Raw genomic sequence first — 25,866 nt, forward strand, 5'->3', positions numbered from 1 at the left:
TGAAAGAAAATAATATTGCATAACTGGGAAAAGAAACAGAAATTGCTTATAATAATTGGTTATCTTTGGGGAGATATAGAAACTAAAGATTTTTAAACCTTCCAGCAATGAGTAACATATTGTGTACAATTGCTGATTGTGCAATTACATTCAGTCCTTAAAGAAGCGTGAGAGGGTTGGCGGCGGCGGCGGGACCGAATTTCATTTCCGCGGGTTTCGAGCTGTCCCTAGCCGGGGCTCTGGGAGCCCGCGGGCCCGCCTCGGCCCTCGAGCTCCGCCCCCACCCCTTGCCATTGGTCTCCCGCCGCGCCGCGCCGTCCAATCGCAGCGCTTTGCGCCAAATTTGAATCGCTGTTTTCATTTGAATCGGGAAAACGAGGCGGGCGGCTTTCCGCGCCGGCGCCGTCAACGCCGGGCACCTAGCGGACGTACCTGGGCGGGCCAGCGGGTCACCCGCAAGGGCGACGGAGGGGAGAGCGGGGACTGCGGCGGAGGTGGGCGCGGGCCCGCGGGCTGAGTCCCGGACCCTGTAGCGCGGGGCGGGCGGTGGACGCAAGTGGACACGTTGCCGGCTCCTCACCGTACGGACTTTGGGTTGCGCCCCCGCGAGCGGTGGACCCATTGGTCGCGGTGATTCGACCTGGGTAAGTCGGGGCGCCACGGGGGCGGAGGCCGGAGCCCGGAGCCCGGAGCCGCAGGGACCCCTCCTGGCTCTGCGGAGACCCACGCCGGGAGCGCGGCCTGGGCCCGGCTCACTCTGGGCTCGGGCTCGGGGTCTCGGTGGGAACTACCCGGAGATGTGACTACGGTGGGCGGCGTCTCGGCCGCAGGTCTTTGGGGGCGCTGGGTGCTGGAAGGCGCCCTGGGGGACAGCCCAAGGTGTGGCTGGATCTCCCACAGATGTCAGATAAGGTGTGTGCCCGGGTGGCAGGGCATCGGTGAATTGTACAAGCAACCTCAGTTGGTCACTTAGAGTGACTTCTTAGCTCTTTGCCGTCCCCCCGCCCCACGCCGCGTGTTCTTTTTTTGTCGTTTTATGCAGCGGTGTGTCCCTGCGGTGAAGGAGTCGCTCGGAGCTTGCTTCAGCGACTTTCATGCCTGAACTTCCTGTACGGGTGCAACTCAAGTTCTGGTCTTGAAAATGGGTCCTACAGGACGCCTTGTCACCATCAAAAGGAGCGGGGTCGACGGCCCCCACTTTCCACTGAGCCTCAGCACCTGCTTGTTTGGGAGGTGAGCCCTGCGCACGCGTGGACGGTTTAGCTAAAAAGACCTCAATATCTTAATAAGGACAGATTAACAGGCCGGAAACCTGGCTCGGCGTCGTTCCTGCCCCCACGTTTGTTGAAGTTTCCTCTGTGTTGTCAGCTTCACGTAGTTGTTTATTACAAAACAGAAGTTTGAAAACAATGTCTATATGTTAACTGTGTTTTTGAGTCAAACATAAACGTTAAAGTTGATTTGATAAACATCTTTAAGTGGAGAAAAATATAGATGATCTCAAATCCTGATTCACTTCAGGCGGTCTTCAGAAGACAGCTGTTTATCTGAAGTCCCTCCAAAAGGTTGCATTCATTGGCTTCTGGGGGACACTGTAGAACAAATGGAGAAGGAAGCTCCTGTATGGCTTGCCGGACTTCAGAGAAAAACAAAAATGGGTGGGAAAGCCCTCCTGTGTGTGTGGTGGTGATAACTGTGGCTCCCCTAGCACAGGCGACATTACTAATTGCACCCCCTGTTGATTTCTAACGTGCCTTTTAGACAAATGATAGGTCACCCTCCCCCCCACTCCCCGGGCTCATAGAACCCTGTGTGGTGCCACCCCGACTCCCTTGGACCCATACCCTGTGCATGCCACCTCAGACGTTCCAGGCCCTAGCTCACCTTGATGCTTTTAGCGGGTTTGAACTTTGTGACTGGAACGTTCTCTCCATCCTCCCATGAGTGAGTCCTTTCCAACTTTCAGATGTCAGTCCAACTGTTACCTGAAAAGGAGCCTTTGGTGAACACGGCTCTTGTTTTTCCTGATGCCACACGCGGTCACGCGTCCAGGCAGCTGCCCCACCGCTGAGCTCCCCAGAGAAGGACCGTTGGGGTAATAACTGTGTCGTTGGTGCCTGGTACAGGCTCAGGCATGTAAGAGGTCACGAGGGCTTAGCGCTCTGGTCAGTGTCCAGTGGAAACATGGGCTGTGGAGAATTGGAATTGGTATATAGCAGTGGTTCTCAACTGGGGGCCACCCTGACCCCAGGAGACATTTTTCCGTGTCACAATGTGGGAGGCCGACGCTGCTGGCACCAGTGAGCGGAGCGCAGGGATCCTGCTAAGCATCCTGTGGTGCACGGGACAGATCCCACTGTGGAGAATTATCCGGCCGGCCTACACTGTCAACAGGCAACGGCGAAGAGCCATCTTCTATATGACCGATCCGGCTGGCGGTCTCCTGCTGGACAGACTCTCAGTTCTAGTGAGATAGTCGCTCCCTCTTGCTGGAATATTCTGATGCCTCCAAATCAAATTCTCTTCTTTGATTTAAAGTAGCTGTTCACTTTCCATAGCTTCTTTTCTCTTCTATAGAAAAATGTATGAAAACATTCTGGTATCAAAGGGCAGCCATTCTAGTTATTATACAGCAGCGAATAAGCCTATTTTTATGTAAGATTTTATAATTTAGAAACCAATTGGTTTGCTCATAGGACTTGGGTAGGAAAAGAACTGAGACTCCAGAGGCTCCTGCTGAGAATGGAGAAGAGAGTGTACAGTCATCCAAGCTTATAAAACCACAGGGTGGCCACGAGGACACCAGGGACCCAGAGACCTTACCAAGGACCTTGATGAGTTTCTGCGTGTTGGGGAATCCTCCTTCCTGGTGCTTCCTGCTATTTGTGAAAAGACAAGTAGAATCTAGAGAATGTTTTATTGTTGCTTGCAGATTAGTATTTTTAGTGATAGGAGCCTTGCGAATCTGTCAGTTAATACAGTTTTAAAAGCAACAATAAAAAGCTCACGAGTAATAGCATTTGCTGTGTGCCAGGTAAATGACAGGTGTGAGTAACTCATTTAATTGTCTGAAGAACACCGCGATGTGTGCTAATGTAGTTCTTTCTTTGTATATGAAGAAACTGGGGCACAGAGAGGTGCTAGCATAAAATACAGCACTTTTGGTGCTGGCTAAACCTTAAAATATGCATAACGTTACAAATAAATGCACACAAACCTTTTTATAGAAGAAAAAGCAGAGTATTAAAAGTAATTATTTTCCAAACTGATATAAAAATATTCCTTTAGTTGAATCTTAGAAGCATAGATATTTTAGTTAAAGGCAAATCAATTTATATTCTAATACAATTATTTTGAAGTGATCTAAGTTTTAAAGATCCGTAATAGTTGCTTGTACAATACTTGTAAAAATTATGCGCAAACGGCAAAGATCATTCGCATGACCCAGTGTGTTCCTTGACGTCGCCATGCTTACAGATCGGACACATAGTCAAACGCTGTTTTACTTTGAAACGTTGGCATCGTTTTTTAAAAAGTTGCGACAATCTAAAAAGTCTTTAATTCATTTTCGACGAAGGGGTATCGAGTGTGACATTCGCATCCAGCTTCCTGTGGTGTCGAAGCAGCACTGCAAAATCGAGATCAGCGGGCAAAAGGTAAAGAGGCTTTTCGAAGTCTGTTTTTGAAAACCACTCGCTTCGCTTTTTACCTGCTTATTACATATCCCCCCGCCTTTTTGTTTTCCACTCGTAGGCAACGTTGTTTAATTTCAGTGCCACGAATCCAACACAGGTGAACGGATCTGTTATCGACGAGCCCGTGCAGCTGAAGCACGGAGACATGATAACCATCGTCGATCGTTCCTTCAGGTGCGTAAAAGTCACTGGGCAAGAAACGGCGGCCTCCTGGTCCACCAGGAACCAGCCTTGTTGACCCTCCGTGGTCCTTCAACACGGGCGAATGTGTCAGAGTGTTCGAGAGTGTCATTTTCCACGCTCATTCTTAATCTAAAGTCACCTGACACCTGGGCCGCTGGGACGCAGTTCTAGGGTTTGAGCACAGGTAACTGTGGAAGGGCAGCTGGGCCCTACGGAAGTTTCATTTTGTTTTAAGTATTGTGAAACCGCATGCGTTTTTTTTTAGGGCTTTTATTCTTTTATTTTTACTTTTATTTTTTTTAAAGTAAGATACATTCACAGAGAAAGGAACAGAATGAGATGAATAAACAGCCCTGTGATCATCACATGTTATGGGCTGAATGGTGGTGACCCCCAAAATTCCTGCGCTAAAGTCCTAACCCCCAGTCCCTCAGAATGTATCTGCGTTTGGAGATAGGACCTTAAAGAGGAGATAAAGTTCAAACGAGACCTGTAGAGTGGGCCCTAGTCTAACCTGACCGGTGTCCTTTAAGAAGAGACGAGGACACAGAAGCTGGGGGAGCGGTGACTCAGAGGGACCCGCCCTGCGACCCCTGGACCTCCGGCTGCCAGCCTCCGGAACCGGAACCGTGAGAGCATAAGTGCTTGCTGTTTGAGCCCCGGTGTGTGGCGTTGTTACGGTGACCCCCACAAGCTGACCCGCCCCCGAGGCACAACCGCAGCGTTTTTAGGGGCTGCTTTCCTGCGTCTTCCGGTCACTGCTTCCTCTCACCAAGTAAATCACGAGCGTGGCTTTCTGACGGCATGACAGTCCTTGGAGTGCCACTGCCCAGGCCTGCACCCCTAACCACCACGGCTTTGTCTGTCTGTATTAAATGCCCAAACACTTGAAATAATGAAGTATTTGCAACCGACTCGTGGTGAGATTCAGAGCATGGATGACACAGTCTGTTGCTTCTCTCTGCGTAAGTGTTCCATCGAAGTAATATGTGCAGTTATACACACCCAATCATACACAATTTATTCATTCTGGATGGACGTTTGAGTAACCTCATTCTTGAAATGAGTCAGGGCTTGCTTGCTTTGTGATCGGATAGGGTTAATGGTTAATTTTTTTACTAATCTGTCCTGTGCGTTTGAAAAGAATGTGTATTCTCTAGCTACTTGGTTCAGTGTTCTTGTGTCTATGGCCATTAGATTCAAATTTCTAACTCTGGAATCATCTTCGTTTTCCCTCCAATTCTTAGTCAGACAGGTAAGTTAAAATCATGCGTTGAGGTTTCTTGTTTGTTTTCGTTTGATAGCTCTGTCGGGTTTTGCTTTCTGTTATTGGAGGCTGTTATCTCTTCCCGGTGGATGAAGCTTTCTTGTTTATCATTTTGAAATGTCCTGTACCCTTAGCAATGCTTTGGATTAGTGATTGCATGCTGTCATTTTTGCTGCCACATACTTTCAACTTCTCATAATCCTTAGTGTGTAGGTATCTCTGGGAAGTAGCCGTTAGGCGCAGTTTGGTTTGTAATCGGTTTTCTCCTCGATAGATTGACCCATTTATCATTATAAAATGGGCTTGGTCTCTGTGAACAATTATGATCTTAGAGTCTGCTTTGTCCGATATTCGTGTAGCCTCCCCAGCTTGTTCTGGTGACTCTTTGCTTGGTGTGTCTTTTACTTTCTTCATATTTATGTCTTTGAATCTAAATTGCATCCCTTGTAGGAACGTATAGTTGGATCATTTTTTAATCTATTCTGCTAAACAACTCTACCTTTATTGTGGCCTTCATTTATATTAAATAGATACTTATTAACATACCATTTGAACATCCTGGTCCTTTCTTTTACTGTGCTTTTTGTGAATTCGCCTTCATTTTTCAAAGGTATTGTTATTGATAGAGACTTCTAGGTAGGAAGATTTGCTGTGGAATAGAGACCAGGACTTTTGCCCAAAGGAGAAACTGTTTGAGCTGAGAATAATAGAGATGAGTGAGTGCCTCCAACGATGACTAGGAAATGGGTCCGGGGCGGGGAGGGGGCTGGACAAAGAGCTCTGCTCCCCAAGAAACAACTCCAAGTGCCTTGCTGCTTCAGATCCTACTCAGGTGGCCTCTAAATTCAAATCGGGCCATTTCACAGAGGAACCTAAGTTCCGTATGCATTTCAAAAGGTTGTTGGTGAATCTATAGCTGAGGTCTGAGAACAGCTCTGTATGGTGCTAAGTATCTATTGGCCATGAAATGCGCCTGTCATGGTTCAGATACAGATGGAAAAAGTGGGAAACCGAAGAGGATGTCGTATGACCTTAAAGTACCCCTCGCTCTGTGGTTCCCACAGAACCACTGTGACGTCACACAGTGGGGAAGGTGTGGACCCCACTAGGCTTCCTGGGTGACCCTCCAAGTCATCAGGATTTCCATGGACGGGAACAAGCGGAAGCCTGATTCTGCTCTGACGCGCAGAGGGTTCACACGCAGGAGCTGCTCGGGGGTGTGAAGCATACGAGCTCGTCGACTGCAAAAAATTAGTCTGCATCCCCAGCCTTAGACAGTGGGGTTCCAAAAGAAGCTTCAGGCAACTCGTCTAAGTTTTGTGTAAAAACACTTGCCCAACTCTAACTTTTTAATTTCCAGGAACAGGTTTTAAACAAAACTTGAACTCCGTTCCTTGCTCCTTGGACGTTAATCTGATACGCAGGCTTTGCCATCCGTCACAGATCTGTAATCTGAATGTGTGTCTCATTCTATGCACCTCAGGTATGAGAACGAAAGCCAGACGACTGAGTTTCCAGGACAGAGACGCGAACAGGTGATGGGGGTTTTATCCAACTTTTGCATGATGGTGGGAAATCATTTATATGCATGGTTTCTTCCAAGGGCAGATGACTTACCAGTTACAGTAGGGAAGTGTAATCAAGGTGTTAAAACAAATTGAACTTAGATTAAAATAATTTAAAACTATACTTCCTCTTTTATTCAAAATGAGTCTTGAGTCAGTCATATACTTTTGGCCCCAAAGATCCCAGAGTTTCTCTCGGTCTGATCTTGCAAATCTTTGGTTAGGACGCCCTAATACACAACTAAAATTCTGGAATTACGTTATCCGGTGGCTCACCTCATCTTCCATTGTCCTCATCCGTCTTACTTCTTTGAAGTAACTGCATGAGGGCTGTGAGTACCGCTGGTGCTTTCCATTTTGATGGGCAGGTGACCCATGACCCTGGAAGAGAGTTAGCATGCTGTGTCATGTGCGAGCATCTTCATACTCGTGTCCATCATTGAAGGAAACGTATTCCAAAGGGTGCAGCTTATAAAAAAACGCAGTTCTGGACCCATCCTTGGAGGTTTACTAGGGCTTAGAAGGTTTAAGGTAAATGCGGAGAGTTTCTATTTTACTTTTTACAAAGCTACCCAAGCTAGTCTCCCAGGACCAGGTTGGAAGTCACGGGCTTAGTCTCGTCACTTGAAATCAGCAGGCGGTGACTTATAGAAGCTCTGCTCCAGCTAAGCGCTCTTTCCGCCCTAGAGACGTGGCCTTAATGCTGACCCTGCTGCTTATCCGCTTTGGGGGAAAACTAGCTTTCGAGGTATCTCACCCACCAGCCACCATTCTAACTTGTTAGGTGTAAGAGAGCCAGCCCCAAACCTGGACAATGGGTTGGTTAAGTGGTCTCAGTGTCTGTTTACTGTCTGGATTGCGATTAAGTACTAAAATTGAACAGTGAGAACACATTACAGCAATTCGACAGTTAATTTTATGGCTATTGAATATAACAGTACAAAAAGTAGGGGCTTTTATTTTGTACATATTTTTAAATTTTAATTCGTTTTCATTGTTTAGTCGTAAGAGTCTTGGTCAACGTCAGGTTGGAAATTAGAAACTGACCCTTCGCATGAGAAGTGTGAGAAGCAACGTGTGAGATACCAAGCAATCTGAAATTGATTAAAGAAGGAAGTGAAATTATTTGCCTTTTGGATGTATTTTGTGATTTTTTTCTTTCTCCTTAATAATTGAAACAACGCTGGACTTTTGTATCTTAAGTATGTGTTGTTCTGAGTTGTTCCTCGGCCCCCGGAAACGTTCCCTGAGGAAGGTTATGAAGGTGCTGATTTAGGGTCCACGTGGGCGGGCTGGGTGTGACCCCTGCGCTCTCGGGGGGCCGGGCCTCGGCTGCACTGTGGCTGCTCTACCGTAAATATCCGCCAGCCAGGAGCACACGTGCTGGCTGGGGCCTGAGTTCACCACAGTCCTGCAGCCACTTTCTGATTAAACCGAGTATGAAGTCAGTAATTCTGTGCCTTAGGTAGAGTCACGGATACTACTGTGCAGGCAATGTTTAGTTTTAACTTTGGTTCTTCCTTCATATGATGACAAGAAAGAAGTTTGAGGAAGTTATAAAAACTCACTGCGCTTCAATTTAAACAATTTTTAGCTTCCAGTTTGTTTCTTAAAATCCGCTAAGAAACAGTTGTATTCAGCGAGCAGTAGCAGCTGAATGTCTCGGATTTAGTTTCTCAAAGCCCCTAACAGTTTGGTGAAGGTCATCAGTAGGAAGAATATTTAATACATCTGACTGCGGGTGCCGGGAACGTCTCTGACTCACCTCTGTTACTTTGCCAATTCACAGGTTTCTCCACATCAGGGCACAAGGTCTGACTTCTCTTCTGACCCTGGTTAGTAGCTTTGGGTTTTGTTCCCGGATCCCTCACGGTCAGTTCCCTGCGTAGCATGTGGCAAGGAAGTGACAGGCACACGAGTGTCCTAGAGCAGGCTCACGGAAGATGGGAGGTTGTGTCATTTAACTTGACAAACATAGGCAGACACCTGAGCTAGCTTTTTTCTTAAGTGACGTGTGGGGCACCATGCTTCTTGGAGAGTGTAGACTTATAGATCCACTTGTCGGCTTGATTCCGAGTGGATTAATAGCATCCACTCGGAATGCTATGTCTCAGATTGGTTAGAGGAGGCTCCTGGGATTGATTTATTTGGATGACAATACTGGTATCAGAATATCGTTATTCCACATTCCGGGCATGAAGTAATTTGCAGGCTAAGTGAAAAGCTAGGTTACAAGCCAGTTTGAAACGGTTTTAAATTTTGAATGCCGCGCATGTTCATCTTTGAGAAAGTCTTAAACTTTTGTTTCTTATTTCATAACTCACTGCCAAGACGGGAACGTTCAAGATCCCAACGCCCGTTCAGAAGTCACAGAGGAAGGTGTCTCAGGCCCAGTGGGTGTCGGCGCTGCCCATGGCATTCCTCGTGCCTCGGGTGAGCCCGGTGCCAGGAAAACACCTGACGTTCCTTCCTCAGCACTTCCTGGAGATGACGGCAAAAACGCAGCGGGTCCCACTGCCGGCGAGTTTAGAGAAGATTCCAGTGTAACCTCAGTGAGTGGGAGTGGAGAACTGACTCGTCCTTCTACGCGGTGTCTCGAGAAGTGTGGAGAAAATGAGTCTCCCTTTAGGAAGCTTTATGAGTCTCTGAAGGAAGAGTTAGACGTGAAGTCAGAAAAGGAAAATGTTCTACAGAATCGTAGAAGGTCAGGGTCACGGAGTCACCGCACGACAGACAACGGAAGTGCTGGTGGCTCCCAGGGCGCGGCACAGCTGAGGGTCTCCCCAAAGCCTGGGCGGAGGTCAGGCCCGCGCTCCCAAAGCGAGGCGGGGTCTGCCTCCGGGGATCGGGGCCGTGGCCGGACAGAGGCCAGGAGAACGGACGCGGGGCCCGCTCAGACGCCCAGGGACCCCGTGGGTCCCCGTGTCGCCCCCAGGGAGCTGACCAAGAGTGAGAGCCCGGCACCGTGCCTGCAGCAAAACTCCTCGCGACCTGGACCGGGCGGAGACCGGAGCCGCGGGGGTGACTCCGTGAGCCTGGGCCCCCAAGTCAGCCTCGGGGCGGGCGGCGGACTGTCTGCTCCCGAGAGGATCTTAACTAGGACCCAGACCCAGACCGCCACTCGAGACGACGGTGCTGATAAGTCGAGAAATACACCAGAAAAAGCCTTGTCCAAAAAGCGGCGGAGCAGCGTCCCTGTGAACGCTGACATGCTCGCCGTGGACACGGACACTCAGGCTCCAGCCCCGCTCAGCCCGCTGCGCGCTCAAGCGGAGAGGAAGGTTCCAGACGGTCCCCTGAGCACGCCCGAGCCGCTGGACGTCAGCAACTCCGCCGAGGACGTCAGTAAGTCCATTTACCTGGAAACTTATTTTCCCCCAAAGCGCGCATCCCCCCAGTGAGCTAACGAGACCTTCCTTCCTTCAGTGACCATTCGCTCCGTGGCAGGGAACCCACGCGGCACTAGGGACAATGATAAGGTGGCCGTGTTCCCTGTCCACCCCGAGAGCTTTGCAGCCAGGACCTGGGTGAGCCTGACGGGGGTGGCAGGTGCAGGTAGTTGGGACACGGCAGGGCGCCTCAGGTAGGCTGGTCCAACAGCATTTGCTTCTCCTCTGGCGTCTGCAGCCCAGAAAGGAGAATAAGCACATTCGCTTTGCACAGGACGTTCGGTTCTGACCAGGCGTCTGTCTCCTGAGTTCGATCCTGTAGGTTAAGTCACGGAAGTCCCTCGGAGATCTTTCCTGACATGGTGGCCCTTAGGTATCTCTAGTCTGGTCTCAGGGTCTCGTGCATGTAGCGTCTTACGAGACACTGGCCTACACTGGCACCCTGGTGCTGCGTGGATTGCTGCCTTTGCACTGCTGACGTCCAAGCAGACAGCGCTGTCCCCGGCACAGGAAGTCTTGTCATCACCAGTTTGCAAATGGGGAAACTGACAACCCGATGTCACGGGGAGTGGCGGAGGGAGGGCCTCTGTATCTGTAGCAGGCTTGGCAGCTGCGGGCACCCTGCTCTCTTCAGGGGTCCCCAGGTGTCTGGGGCAGCGCGCTGACTGTCGGGGCTCTGCTTCTGCAGCGGCCTGCCATGTGGGGCGCTGCAGCGCTCCGGACTGAGACCTGCTCACATCGGTCACAATGTTCCATGAGTCTCCTGTTTGGACAGGATTTATCTTGATTGGCGGTTCATAAAGACGCATCCAGGGGGCTGAGTTGGGAGAGCTGTCTGTGAGAATCACCTGAGGTCTCATGCTCATTCTGCTCACAGGATGGGTCTGGGGGAGGCCCAAGTCCATGTCTTGGGATGGTCCCCTTGGGCCACTGCTGCATCCACCTGCGTCAGGCCCCCACTCCACAGTGAGAGCCTCCACTGCAGGGTCCCACACAGGACTCTTCAGCGTTTAAAAAGTATCTTTGTGCTGTCAAGCTGGGACATGATGTCTCCGTGGGTCGACCCTGACCTTTCACGAGCTCTTAGAGCTGCGTCAGCTTCACCAGCGTCACAAGGGAATGAGGGTTTGCTGTCGACGTTGGGTCCCTGAATTCCATGCTGTCAGTTTGTCTTTAACAGCGGTTTGAAACCAGTCGTGAGTACGGACATGGTTCTCAGCCCCTTTCCCTGTTTGTGTTCATTACCTTAGATAAGATGGAGGGGGTGCCCTCCAAGAGAAGGCGGGTCTCCTTCGGTGGTCATCTGAGACCAGAATTATTTGATGAAAACCTACCTCCCAATACACCCCTCAAAAGAGGAGAAACGCCAACGAAGAGGAGGTCCCTGGGAACCCACACACCAGCCGTCCTGAAGAAGATCATCAAGGTACGCTCAGCAGGCAGCGTCCAGTGCCGACTCGTGTCCTTGGCACATTCCTTTCAAGCTCCTCATGCCGTAGAATTACAACTAAGACCTTCTTTCTTTTTTAATAAAGAAGTAAAAGTAAAAAAATCTAAGTAAGAGCTCATTGACCTGGGTGGGCAAACGAACACCTGGGCTCCTAACCACTGGCTGGCAGGTGGCGGGCACAGGTGGGACCTCAGAACACTTCCTTTTCCTGCCGGGGGCTTATAGGATGAGAGGTCACTGTGGGGTGACAGTGAAAAATAGCAATCTAAAAGAATCTGGAGCCGGCTGGACACATAGCCATAAGCTGGTCACTTTTTCTTTTAGAATTGCAAGGTGAGGGGACAATCTGGGGCGTGCACACCTGAGATTGTCACCGCCAGCTGTTCAGAACTTTTGATCAGCTGCCCCAGGCTGTGTTGTCCCCTGAAATACCCCACATAAGACTTGTTGGCTGCTTTTTGGTCTCTTTCTTGCCCCTCATGGGAGGGGGACAGACCTGCCCGGCGCCCGCATCCGCAGGTGGAGGTGGCAATGGCAATGTTTGGGTGCTTGGAGATGGGCCGCAGCTGTCCGCGGGGTGGCCTCGCGGCCAGGCTTCTCAGGGCCGTTTCCATCTCCTCAGGAGCAGCCTCTGCCCTCGGGGAAGGATGACACATCGGAGATCCGCTTGGGGACACCTGCACAGAACGCGCTTCCCAGCCTGCCTGCCCGGACTCCCACGGGCCCCGCGGCTGCGCACACGCACGGCGCGCGCCCGCTGCCCTCCGGGCCACCGTGCGCACAGGGGACGGACCTTCCGCGGAGCGGGGGCCGGCGGAGCAGCGGCAGGCCCCCCAGGCCGTCCGTGGGGCGCAGCCAGCTGGAGCTCCTGCAGGCCATTCACTCCAAGAGGCGGAGCGGCGCCTCCGAGGCCAACCTAATCGGTCAGCATGGTGGGGACACGGGTTTTAATCGGGTTTTCCCGCCCGTGCTGGTTTGGGGAAGTCTTAACATCTTTTCCTTTTGACAGTGGCGAAATCGTGGGCGGATGTCGTGAGGCTCAGCGCCAAACAAGCACAAACCAAAGTCGCCAAACGCAGCGCCCAAAGGCCCCCAAGCAAACGGCAACGGAGAAGCAATACGCCGAAGGTGCGCACGGTAGAGGCGGGCCGCCCTGTACACCAGACGTCGTTGACGATTACGCCAAGTGTGGGTCTGTGCTTTGACACTGTTGTGTTCCCAATTTTTTCCAGAAGCCCGTGGGCAGCGTCCACCATCTGTCCAGCACCGGCCACGCAAACTCACCGTGTACCATAGTCATAGGGAAAGCTCACCTGGAGAAGGTAAACGCGCCCGCCCGGCCCTGCAGAATGCTGAACAGCTTCATATTCAGCAGAAAAGCCGACTTTAATGAAGATCTTTCAGGTAAAACACAAGCCTTTGACACTCCCGCGGGTGAGGGCGTGCTGGGTGCTGTGCTGCTTACCTGCTGTGGGCGGGGCGGCAGAGTAAAGGGACCTGCCAGCTTCCGGGGCCGTGATGCTTGAGGGAGAGAAAGCTGGACGGGAGAACAGGGACAGGCCCCTGACAATCTGGGGACCACGCACCCTGAAGGAAGCAGGTGCGAGCGGTAAATTCACGTCAGTACCTCGGAGAGCGGCACGCATGCGCAGAACTGCGGCCCGCTCCGGGGAAGAAGGCAGACTTGCTCTTGTGCGTGCCCCTCCCCTGCGTTTGCACTAAATGATTACCCAGACTTGGGGCAATCGGTGTGAGCGACGCCTTGCTTCTTCAAGATTTCCTTTCCTTTTCGTAGCTTAACTGTTTTGGGGAACCAAGGCCCGTGAGAAGGTTTCCTTTGAGCATTAGTAGCGTACTTTAGCCAGTGCGGCCATTCTCGGCAGGAGTGAGCTGTGACTTGCTTATGGTTGTGCCAGATCAGAAGCCCCGCAGGAACCCGGGGCTTGCATTTCATGCGACCGAGTTTGACCCCGTGGTTCCACTTTCGACGTTGGTGGAGGGAGGTGAGACTTGATCACATTGGGTAGAACCTTGTGTTTATTTTTTAGACGGAACAGGCGGTGTTCTCTGTATAACTCGTGTGAGATACCCTCTGATTAGCGTCGTATTGGGATCGATGCTTTTAGTTTTTTAAAAACCCACGACATTGTAGGGCATCGCTAACCGGAGTTTTGGTAGCAAGCTCCGCGAGTAGAAAATGTTGCACATCTACCTTCCAGGATGCAGATATACGTGTACCTGTGTGTCCCCGTAAGTTACGTGAACGTGTGAGCATGCATGTATATGTGCTACGAAGCATTGAAACGTCCTCAAAAATATTTTTAAGATAAAATAAATAGAATTTACACACTCAGTACTCAAGACCGGATTTTCTCAGCCTTCCTTCAAGACATTTTCCTAGAGAGTCAGGAGGGTTCACCCCTTGGTGTGAGTAATTTTCATGTTGAAACATCATCACGTGCTAAAGACCAAATCCTAGGTATTTTAAGTAAGGCCTGACAGGTGGCAGAGGGTTTTTGTTTGTTTGTTTGTTTGTTTGTTTGTTTTAATAGGCAAGACGACCCTTGGTTGATCTCACAGATTGCAAGGATTTTGTCAGCCTTCAATCCCTTACTTTTTATTTTTTATGCCTGCAGCACCTGGTCTTCCTAGGTGGTCTCCCATCCAAGTACTAACCAGGCCCGACCCTGCTTAGCTTCCAAGATCAGACGGGATCGGGCTTGTTCAGGGTGGCATGGCCATAGACCAGAGGGGTCTTTAAGTAGTTGGCTGCTTTGGAAGCCTTCAGAACAGGCTTCCCAAACAGTTTGCACACGAGTGCCTGACAGTGTTTCGATCTATGATGGCAGAATGAAAAAAGTGAGGAGAACTCGCAATAATATGAGTTTATCAGAAAGTTAAATCTTCCATTTGAAGTACTATGAGGTTCTTTCTTTCCTGAGATTATGCTAATACTACTTTTTGGTCTTAAAATGAAAAGACAGTGATATTATTACTTGACAATACTAAAATCAGGCAGCTCTCTGCCATCTTTTAAATGTGGGGACATTTTATTTCTGCATGACCTAGGACCTTTTTGAAGGCAGCGTGTGGGCCCTGGGTCTCTGGGTGCCCTCCTGGAGGGCAGGTGCCGAGGGCCAGCCTCTGTCCCTCGACCAGAGCGCAGGACTTCAGGAGACTGCAGGCGACTTCTTTCGTTCAATTTTCTTTCCAAGGAGAAAGGCAAAGAAGAGGACAGATAGGATCTAACTTCCATCACCTTCTTTTAACAAAATAAGTTTACGGTTCACACACCAGCCCCTTCTGTGACTCTCCCCGCCCCGGATTGCCCAGGCATAATCGCTTCTCTGTGCGTGAGGACCGCGTGGTTGTTCCCACGTGTGAGCGATCTGTTCATTGCTTTTCCCATATTTTCGCGTCACAGGGCTAACCGAAATGTTCAAGACGCCAGCGAAAGAGAAGGTGCAAATGACGAGCATATGTCCCACCACCTTTTCAAATTCAGAGGATTTGCTGAGAAAAATGTTTGCAGTCCCTAGTTCAGAAGAAGAAACACTGCTACGCACCGCAAAAAATTCCGGTTGGTTGGCAATTTTTTTTCTTTTTTCTTACCACTTTGATGTCCTCCACGAGAGCTAAAGATAGCGTTTTTCTTTGTAGAACGCTTATTGTGTTATTTCCCTACAACAGAGACTCCCGATAAAATATCGTTTCCAGCTTCTCTGTTCTTGTTTTCAGGGGAAATTCTTATCAGCGGTTGAACCGGCATTGGCATTGGGTGACTTGGTGGAGAGGCTTATTCCTTTAATAATCAAACTGCCACCTCTATCTGTTATAAGTACAGAGGGTGATGAGCAGAACAGCGCAGTGATCGCTCATCAGATGTAAATCAAACACAGATTATTGCAAATTACCGGAGAGAGCTCAGTGCGTACTGTGCAGTATTCCTGCCAGTCTTCGGGGAAGCGTGCCACAGTGTGAGCGTGAATGGGTGACACGAGCCTGTCCTCACTCCCATTCAGCACCGAGTTCCTGCCGTAGAGGGAACTGCTCCACTGAAGATGCTTCTGGAGCCAAAAAGTAGATGTTTCAGTGTGACCTGGACAACAGCTAGACTGAGTGTAAGCCATGTCATTGCATCTGTGGTTCAAAAGAAGAAATGGCTGTTTTTCCCGCTTGAAAGAACAGATGTCTGTGTTCGGGCGCCTGAGACACAGCGTGGCAGCACCCTGTAGGAGAGCCTTCTTAAGAAATCTTGTTTTCTTCCATCTAACTCATGCAGATCCTCACCACGTCCTAGGAATTCGTGACCAAATAACATTGTGTTTCAGTGTGCACGGTTCATACGTAAGACAGAGTTGTGGCCACGTAAGCAGACTCATAATTTTCTCAGGTGGCTAGGAGGCTGGATGGTTGGCTCTTATACCACATTTCGTGAGGATGAAATACCAGATTGCAGCAACACGGTGAACAGAATGTATTTATCATGTACTCGTTTGTGTCTTGCAGGAGAGACGGTGTCCCCCAGCACTCGGAATGCACCAGAAGAGCCATCGGAGAAGAGCTCTATAAACCCGGCCTTCAGACGACAGCACCTTATAGTAAATGGAGAGATGGGCCGTGCACCGCCGGAGGCGGAGCCTCTGCGGCCGGCATCCAGCGCACACAAGCTCAGAAGGTCCGCGGAGCTCGGAAACGCACGGACGCCAGGTGCGGAGGGCGAGCACGGAGTCACGGAAGCCAGCGCTGTGGAGGACACCTGGGGAGGACGTCTTGGGAGGACGCCATCGAGAGAGCAGAAGCCGGAGGGAGAGCTGAAGGAAAGTGCGCGATCCTTCGAAACATGTAGGAAAAGCAACAAATCGGAGGAAAATTCCGAAAAGGCAGCAGCCGCCAGGAGATCGAGGGCTTTGGAGCCGAGGCGGGTGCTGAGACCGGAAGACCCAGTCGCCCTCGGGAGACCGCACGACACAGACCCCGCGGGAGCCCGGGGCAGCCACGGGCCTCTCCGGAGCCCAGCTCATCCCAAGGAACCAGGGGACACAGAGAGTAGAACCACAACGGTGGGCTCTCAACCTCTGGAACCAGAACCATTCAGAACGCCAGCCCAGGGGAACATGCAGGTCAAGACGCCTTCCCAGAAGGTGAGCGTGGAAGTGCTGTCGGCACAGAGGAAGCGCCTGCATACCCCAGGGGAGTCCACGAACATGCCCAGAGAACCGGAAGGTGATGAGAAAGATGTCACAGCATGTGAGGACACTCCGGAGCAGAAACGGAACCCTGCAGAACATGCACCTGGGAGCAGGAGAAGACCCAGAACACCCAAGAGAAAGGTCCAAGCCTTGGAAGACCTGGCCGGCTTCACAGAGCTCCTCCAAACACCGGACCCCACACTGGAACCAGTGACTGATGACAAGACCAACAACATACCCTGCAGATCTCCACAAGTGGACCCAGTCATCACATCCACCGTTATGACCAGAGGTCTCAAGACACTTCTCCAGAAAGTGGATGTGGAGGAAGCACTGTTGGCACTCAGGAAGTCCCCACGGGCCCCAGGAAAGACCACGTGCTCACCCAGAGAACCAGCAGGTGACGAGAAAGTCATCGAGTTCTTTCAGGCAACTCCAGAACAGAAACTGGACCCTGCAGAAAATGCAGCTGGGAGCAGAAGAAGACCAAGAACACCCAAGAGAAAGGTCCAGCACCTGGAAGACCTGGCCGGCTTCAGAGAGCTCTTCCAAACACCAAAGCCCCTGGTGGAACCAGTAACTGATGTCAAAACCAAAATACCCTGCAAATCTCCACAAGCAGAACCAGTCATCACATCCACCGTTATGACTGGATGGCTCAAGACGCCTCCCTGTAAAGTGGACGTGGACGTGGAGGAAGCACTGTCGGCACTCAGGAAGTCCCCACGGATCCCAAGGGGGACCACGTGCTCACCCAGAGAACCAGCAGATGACGAGAAGATCACCAAAGCTTTTAAGGCAACTCCAGAACAGAAACTGGAGCTTACAGAAAATGCAGCTAGAAGCAAGAGGAGGCCAAGAACACCCAAGAGAAAGGTCCAATCCCTGGGAGACCTGGCCGGCTTCAGAGAGCTCTTCCAATCACCGGACCGCACCCTGGAACCGATGACTGATGTCAAAACCAAAACACCCTGCAAATCTCCACAAGCAGAACCAGTCACTATGCCAACAGGTAGAAAGAGCCGTCTCAAGACATCTCTTGGGAAAGTGGAAATGGATGAAGATATCTCAGCACTGAGAAATCCCACGCCAACACCAGGGGAGACCACACGCTCACATGGAGAAGCGGGAGGTGATGATAAAGACATCAGTCATTTAAAGCAAACTCCAGAACAAAAAGTGGATCCTGCAGAAAATGCAGCCAGAAGCAAGAGGAGGCCAAGAACACCCAAGAGAAGGGAGCAACCCCTGGAAGAGCTGGCCGGCTTCACAGAGCTCCTCCAAACACCAGACCGCACCCTGGAACCAGTGACTGATGACAAAACCCAAATACCCTGCAGATCTCCACAAGTGGACCCAGTCATCACGTCCACCATTGTGACCAAAGGTCTCAAGACACTTCTCCAGAAAGTGGACGTGGAGGAAGCACTGTTGGCACTCAGGAAGTCCCCACGGGCCCCAGGAAAGACCACGTGCTCACCCAGAGAACCAGCAGGTGACGAGAAAGTCATCGAGTTCTTTCAGGCAACTCCAGAACAGAAACTGGACCCTGCAGAAAATGCAGCTGGGAGCAGAAGAATTCCAAGAACACCCAAGAGAAAAGTCCAGCACCTGGAAGACCTGGCCGGCTTCAGAGAGCTCTTCCAAACACCAAAGCCCCTGGTGGAACCAGTAACTGATGTCAAAACCAAAATACCCTGCAAATCTCCACAAGCAGAACCAGTCATCACATCCACCGTTATGACTGGATGGCTCAAGACGCCTCCCTGTAAAGTGGATGTGGACGTGGAGGAAGCACTGTCGGCACTCAGGAAGTCCCCACGGATCCCAAGGGGGACCACGTGCTCACCCAGAGAACCAGCAGATGACGAGAAGATCACCAAAGCTTTTAAGGCAACTCCAGAACAGAAACTGGAGCTTACAGAAAATGCAGCTAGAAGCAAGAGGAGGCCAAGAACACCCAAGAGAAAGGTCCAATCCCTGGGAGACCTGGCCGGCTTCACAGAGCTCCTCCAAACACCGGACTGTACCCTGGAACCAGTGACTGATGACAAAACCCAAATACCCTGCAGATCTCCACAAGTGGACCCAGTCATCACGTCCACCATTGTGACCAAAGGTCTCAAGACACTTCTCCAGAAAGTGGACGTGGAGGAAGCACTGTTGGCACTCAGGAAGTCCCCACGGGCCCCAGGGGGGACCACGTGCTCACCCAGAGAACTAGCAGGTGACGAGAAAGTCATCGAGTTCTTTCAGGCAACTCCAGAACAGAAACTGGACCCTGCAGAAAATGCAGCTGGGGGCAGAAGAATTCCAAGAACACCCAAGAGAAAGGTCCAGCACCTGGAAGACCTGGCCGGCTTCAGAGAGCTCTTCCAATCACCGGACCGCACCCTGGAACCAGTAACTGATGTCAAAACCAAAACACCCTGCAAATCTCCACAAGCAGAACCAGTCACTATGTCAACAGGTAGAAAGAGCCGTCTCAAGACATCTCTTGGGAAAGTGGACGTGGAAGAAGATATCTCAGCACTGAAGAATCCCAAGCCAACACCAGGGGAGACCACACGCTCACACGGAGAAGCGGGAGGTGATGATAAAGACATCAGTCATTTAAAGCAAACTCCAGAACAAAAAGTGGATCCTGTAGAAAACGCAGCCGGAAGCAAGAGGAGACCAAGAACACCCAAGAGAAAAGTCCAATCCCTGGGAGACCTGACTGGCTTCAGAGAGCTCTTCCAAACACCGGACCGCACCGTAGCTTCAATGACTGATGACAAATCCAACAACATACCCTCCAGATCTCCAAAACCAGAACCAATTAACACAAATAGAAAGAGCCATCTCAAGACACCCCTAGAGAAAGTGGACATAGAGGAAGAGCTGTCGGCACCGAGGAAGCCCACGCCAACACCAGGAGGACCAAGTGATGATAAAGAAATGAAAGTATTTAAGGCAACTCCAGAACAGAAACTGGACCCTGCAGAAAATGCAGCTAGAAGCAAGAGGAGGCCAAGAACACCCAAGAGAAGGGTCCAATCCCTGGGAGACCTGACTGGCTTCAGAGAGCTCTTCCAATCACCAGACCGCACCCTGGAACCAGTGACTGATGTCAAAACCAAAATACCCTGCAGATCTCCACAAGCAGAACCACTCATCACATCTACTGTTATGACCAGAGGTCTCAAGACACTTCTCCAGAAAGTGGACGTGGAGGAAGCCCTGTCGGCACTCGGGAAGTCCCCACGGGCCCCGGGGGGGACCACATACTCACCCAGAGAACCAGCAGGTGACGAAAAGATCACCAAAGCTTTTAAGGCAACTCCAGAACAGAAACTGGAGCTTACAGAAAATGTAACTGGGAGTCGGAGGAGGCCAAGAACACCCAAGGGAAAGGCCCAAGCCCTGGAGGACCTGGCCGGCATCGAAGAGCTTTTCCGAACACCGGACCGCACAGTGGAACCAGTGACTGACGACAAAACCAAAATACTCTGCAGATCTCCACGAGGAGAACCAATCAACACATCGACAAGTAGGAAAAGCCATCTGAAGACACCCCTGGAGAAAGTGGACATAGAGGAAGAGCCGTTGGCACCGAGGAAGCCCACGCCAACACCAGGGGGTACCACACACTTGCCCAGAGAGCCAGGTGATGATAAAGACATCAGAGCATTTAAGGCAACACCAGAACAGAAACTGGAACTTACAGAAATTGTAATTGGAAATAAGAGGAAGCCAAGAACACTCAAGGGAAAGGCCCAAGCCCTGGAGGACCTGGCCGGCATCGAAGAGCTTTTCCGAACACCGGACCGCACAGTGGCACCAGTGACTGATGACAAAGCCCAAATACCCTGCAAATCTCCACAGGCAGAACCAGCAGATACAAAGAAACGTCTCAAGGCACCTCCAGGGAAAGTGGACATAGAAGTTGAGCCATCAGCACTCAAGAAGCCCACACGGACGTCAAGGAAAACCACGAGCTCACACCGAGAACCAAAGGGCGATGATGAAGACATCAAATTGTTTAAGAAAACTTCAGAACAGAAGGCGGACTCTGCAGAAAATGTAACTAGAAGCAAGAGGAGGCCAAGAGCACCTAAGGAAATGGCCCGGGCCGTGGGAGACCTGGCCGGCCTCGTAGAACCCTTCCAAACCTCAGATCACACAGATGGCCCGGGGACTGACGATCGAGCCGCGAAGACGCTTCACCAGTCCTCACGACCAGAACTAGGCATCCGTGCAGCAAGCAAGAAGAGACAGGGCAAGGCGGCGCCTACCAGGGAGGAGGACGTGGAGGAGGAGGAGGAGCCAGCGGCCCCCAGGAAGTCCACACGGACGTCAGGGAAAACCACGCGCTCACACAGGGCAGCAGTCGGCGGAAATAAAAAAGCCAGCGTGAGTCAGGAGACTGTGGCGCAGAGTCTGGGCCCCGCGGGAAATGCAGTGGGCAGCAGACGTCGACTACGAACACGGACGGAGCAGCCTCCACCCCCGGAGGACCGGCCCGGCTGCCAAGAGCTCATCGCGGCCCCAGGTCAGGACGAGGCACCGGGCAGCGACGCCGAGAGCGCCCGGAGGGATCCGGCTCCGACTCGGGACAAAAGAAAACCTGCGAAAACATCCAGAAGAGTCCCCAGGGCCCTCAGCGTAGAGCCCACGGAAGACCCTGCAAGGTCACCGAACGGGAGCGTCTCCCGGTCCCCCACGAGGGAACGCGGGAAAGACGAGAACTTGGCCGGAGCGAAGAGGCTGCGCACAAGAACTTGCCCACAGGACGCTGCAGAGGACCCGCCTCTGCAGAAGAGGCAGCGGACGGCTCCCAGAGACAGGCGCCCACCGCCCGGACCCGCGGTCACGGACAGAGGGAGTCAGAGGCTTTTGGCAGAAAGGACCGACCTGCCCAGCAGCACCGTGAGTGTCAAGAACAAGCGACAGAAGGCGGAAGTCATGGCCCCTCCGGAGAAGGTGACGGTGTTTGTCACGTGGTCGTTAGCTGTCGTGTTGGATGGATGTTGTCCGTTTCTGTGTAATGTTTGGTGTAGGCTGTGCGTGGGGCCTGAATTTGCACGTGGCCATCCCTCCTCAAGGGGTCTGCCGGCGACACAGTGCGTCACCGCGGACCCTCATGCTTAGCCCTTTGGGGATTACAGAGAGTAGGCAGATTTTGACAAGACGCGGCCGTGCAGGCACGCGGGGCTGCAGAGGCCACAGGCACGAGCGTGGCGGAAGCCACACGCCTGTCGGTGTTTAGCGGCTGGAACCCTGGATGGGGTGGGGGTCCCGAGAAGGACATGGCTGCCAGCTGTGCGGACTGGTCCGTAGAGAGGGTCCTGCTGCGTGGGGAAGTCTGTAAACGTTTGGAAATTGCGACTTCCCCATCTGCCTTAGCGATGAGCCTCAAAGCACGAGGAGGGGGCTTCGTTCACCGCCGAGTAATGGCGTTTTTCTGCCACGCCCCTCTGATGCTGCTTAGGACCCGTGACACGGTGACCGAGTCCCTCGTTTGCACTGTGTCAGTGGAGGTGCCGCTTTCTCCAAAGGAACAGAGTGGATGTCTTAGATGACGGGCATCCGAGGACAGGAATCTGTAAAATGTTCAGACGCATCCCCCTTTGAGTTGCCCCTGACTTTTTTTAAGCTCTGTCTTAGCCCTGACTGGCATTTTGTGGATGTCTTTTGAATTTTTTAGGGCATGTCCCTGCGCTCCAGACGCCCAAATAAAACCAGCGGAGTAGAGCAAGGACCCGGGTTCACGTCAGCAGAAAAGGCTCCAACGAGGCGCAATGTAAAGAAGACCCCGAACACCTCCCAAGAGATGAAGCTTCGGAATCTGGAAGACGGAGCCGAGGATCCTGCCCCGGGGGGCCAGGCCCAGGGAGGAGGAGCACGCCTGCGACCCGGAAGACAGCGGAGGGTGCCCGCCGGGGCCGCGGGGGAAGCAGGGGACAGCAGAGCGGGCATCCACGGGGACGCTCGGGAAGAGAAGGAAGGAGCCAAACGTTCGGGCCGCGGGTGTCTGCGACCCCGAAAGGTTGCCGCCCCCCCTGCGGGGGACACTCTGGAGAGTGAACCCAAACAGAGAGTAACCCGGAGCGCCAAGCGATCTGCCGAAAGTCTAACAAAGGCAAGTTATTTACCGGTATTGTTTTTAATGAACACAGAAGCTTTCTTAGAATAACTTTGGCCCCACGTTGCAAAAGCAAATAAAACCCACTGCAGATAATAACGCACTGCCGGCTCCCAGTTAATGCTCACTCACGCAGCACAGATCTGAAACGTCTTCCGTCTTCGTCTCTGTGTGTCGTTAAGCCTGTCTTGGGAATTCCCGGCTGGAACGGTAAATTCACGTTGTGAAGACTTCGTGCAGGAAGAACAGATTTGTCCCGTTAGAAGTTTCTGTCTGCTTATCACAGCCCCGTACTAACACAGGTGGCTTCTTCGGTCTCCTGTTTGGTGGAGACCGAAGGTGGCCCCGTCCGATTTCAGGGGGGTTCCTTTCAAAAGCGAGGACGAGTAAAGCTGGGAGCGTCCATGAGAGTTCCCGTTCCGGGGAATGATGCGTCCTGTCACCTTCCCCAATCAAGTGCCCTTTAAGTCAGGACAGGAAGTGCCGCTGACTCGGCAGCACCTGACTCATCCGAGTAGCTCCACGGAGCATGGCCACACTCAGTCGGGGTTCTTCTGGGGGAGGCTTGATTTTGCTAGTTTAAAAGAGAGGGCGATCCGTTCGCTTTCGCGAGCTGGCCCGCTTACCTCTTAGCAGGCGGTCAGCCAGAGGCGGCGCCATTGGCCCGTGTTCTCACACCCACGTGTGACTCGACTGCTTGACACATGATTGTCTGGTGTGATGCCAGCTGCAGAGGCCGGAGCGACTTGTCTGCTGTGTGCTGGATTGATGGTCACAGCACCGCCGTAGGTCCCATCGAACGTCCCCGCCACCCTTGGTCACCAGTGCACAGGTTCAGAGCAGGCAGCTGGTCGGCAGAGACGCGACGTGCCCGTGCCCAGCCCTCGTAGCTGGTGCTTTGACCGCTCTCTCGTCCGCAGTGCAGGGACACACGTCACTGCCTCTGAGGGAGGGCACGCCTCCCGCGGGACCTCTTCCCGAGGGCACAGTCATTGAGAAACATTTGCTTTGTCGTGAGGTGATTCCTTCCGCAGGATTTCAGTACTCAAATTCTTCCGTCGTTTGTGTTCAAACTCAGCTTTGGACTTTTTAATTCTTGCCGTTTTGCTTTTCTAAACAGTATTTTTTAATTAGTATAAATCTGTGTATTTGTGTGGAGATTTTGTTTGTATTAACTTAAAATATGTTACAAACTTTTCCATCAAAAAGACAAATTATTTAAGTTTAAAAAAAAAAACAAATAGAAAAATAGTTTAAAAAACAAAAGTAACTTTCACAGGATGTTTTAAAACCCATCTCCAAACTCAAAATTAATTTTCTAGAAAGGATCACCCCTAGTTAGGATTCTGGTTTTTACGGAGCAGACTTAGTTATGAAAATCATTGTTTTAAATGACTTAAGAGTGACATTTTTCTTTCCAAACAGGAGAACGACAATGTGTGCGTCAGGAAAATGAGAACCAGAAGCCATTGGAACAATGAAGATATTTAGCTAAGTTCAAGAGGGAAAAAAAGGTAGTAAGTTTAATTTAGCGATAAGCTCAAGTACAATGTTTGCTGTAAATTTAAAAAGGACTTCTGTAAATAATGCTGTCTGGGTGGTTAGGAGAAGCAAGCTGAAAATCTGCTGGCTCTGAATGGTCTATTCAAAACCCACTTGGAAGTTATAAAGGGCACGGATGGCTCACAAAATGATAGAAACGTTCAGGCTGCGCGGGGCGCGGGGCGCGGGGTCGGGGTGGGCGTCTGGGCCGCGGTATGGCCTTCGGCTTTGCCGCGTGAACCTGAAACCGATCCGTGTCAGCGCCCGCCCCCCGGCCTTGCACTTGCGTTGCAAATGCGCCTGTTTGTCTGTGTCCTCAGAATCTGAAAGGCGGGGGCTCGTACCCTGTGACACCCCACCGGGGTGGCTCTCAGGAAATGTTAGGGTACATGAACAGATTAATGGAGCCTACAGACACATCTTTACAGTGGGGGCGGCTCGTGCCTCGCGTAGTAGGGCTGTTGTCATCTGCACAGGACGGTCTTGTCCTTGGCGTTGTCACTTACGGGAATGAAAGTGTGATTTGGGGGATGGATGGAGACCCCATTTTCAGGGTACAGGGGTTACAGCATTTGAGAGAGGACTGATCGGCTCGCCTTTTTCACGTTAAGAATAGTCGTCTAAACTAGGACTGCTCTCATCTGAGAAGCCACCCGCCCGCCCGCCCAGTGGCTCAGGTGCTACTCCATCCTAAGCTGTGACGCCCTCAGCTTCTCGTGCTTTCGTCATTTACATTTTCTGAGCTTTCTTCCGGATCTGCTCCCACCTGTGCTCCTTCTTACTACACCTGTCCCTCCACTTGGTGCCCAGCACGACACCTTGTTCGGGAAGCAACGCAAGCCATCCCCCTAAAGAAGGCCGTTCCTGACAGCGGCAGAGCCCGATCTTACCTGCGAGCCAGGTCTATATGAGCCTGGACATCTTCCGTCCACTTTAGACCCACATGCAAGCCGGGCTCCTCCTCCTGTACGTTCCACGTCATTCTCCTGCCGTGCGCTCCCCGAATCAGACAGTAGCACACCTCCTCCCCAGCCACCTGGCTGGAGTCGTCCCCGTTTACCTGCCGTGACAGGTGGAGGTGAGGACGGGAGCCTGGAGAGGGTGGCTGTCGCCTGGAGTATGAGCTGGAACAGCTGTGCCCCTGTCTGTCCCCTCTTGTGTTCCCCGTGTCTGGTGTGGAGACAGATTCACGTGAAAATAAACATTTGCTGAAACATGTTCGCATCTAGGTGTGTGTGTCTGAATCGATGGTAGTCGCTTTTGCTATTCTGGCTGCCACAGTGCGGTTCTGTACAGTGTCACCTAAGGGCCTGTCCACAAAGGGACGTCCAGCCTAAGAAAACATCTTGTCACAGTTTGTTTGAGCCAAACTGATGACAGCTGCCGGGAAGCAAAGTCTCAATGGACTGAGAAAATGCCCTGGAGAGCGGAGTGGCGGTTTGCAGCTTATTTTATA

At 51.7% G+C, this 25,866-nt stretch overlaps 1 protein-coding gene and 1 non-coding gene across 3 annotated transcripts; one reads left to right on the forward strand and one right to left on the reverse strand.

Moving 5' to 3' along the window:
• Positions 1–391: 391 nt before the first annotated feature.
• MKI67 (marker of proliferation Ki-67) lies at positions 392–25,634 on the forward strand. 2 transcript variants are annotated; one of them, XM_039835992.1, is made up of 17 exons: positions 392–644; positions 1,043–1,233; positions 3,578–3,656; positions 3,754–3,869; positions 6,629–6,680; positions 8,500–8,545; positions 9,042–10,055; positions 11,350–11,525; positions 12,172–12,472; positions 12,559–12,686; positions 12,782–12,953; positions 14,974–15,129; positions 16,059–17,277; positions 19,468–19,663; positions 20,366–21,706; positions 22,431–22,865; positions 24,294–25,634. In XM_039835992.1, the coding sequence occupies exons 2-17, from the start codon at positions 1,142–1,144 to the stop codon at positions 24,357–24,359; spliced, it is 5,589 nt and encodes a 1,862-aa protein (XP_039691926.1). In that variant the 5' UTR covers positions 392–644; positions 1,043–1,141; the 3' UTR covers positions 24,360–25,634. The 2 variants fall into 2 exon arrangements, with proteins under 2 accessions (XP_039691926.1, XP_039691927.1); XM_039835993.1 differs by lacking the exon at positions 19,468–19,663 and having other exon boundaries at positions 16,059–18,403; positions 19,811–21,706.
• On the reverse strand, positions 14,177–14,295 carry LOC120581864 (5S ribosomal RNA). Its single transcript, XR_005647389.1, has one exon. It is a non-coding gene; the product is annotated as a 5S ribosomal RNA (ribosomal RNA).
• Positions 25,635–25,866: the final 232 nt, after the last annotated feature.

The sequence above is a fragment of the Pteropus medius genome, unplaced genomic scaffold, assembly GCF_902729225.1.
Source record: "Pteropus medius unplaced genomic scaffold, Ma_sr-lr_union100, whole genome shotgun sequence".
Taxonomy (NCBI): Eukaryota; Metazoa; Chordata; class Mammalia; order Chiroptera; family Pteropodidae; genus Pteropus; species Pteropus medius.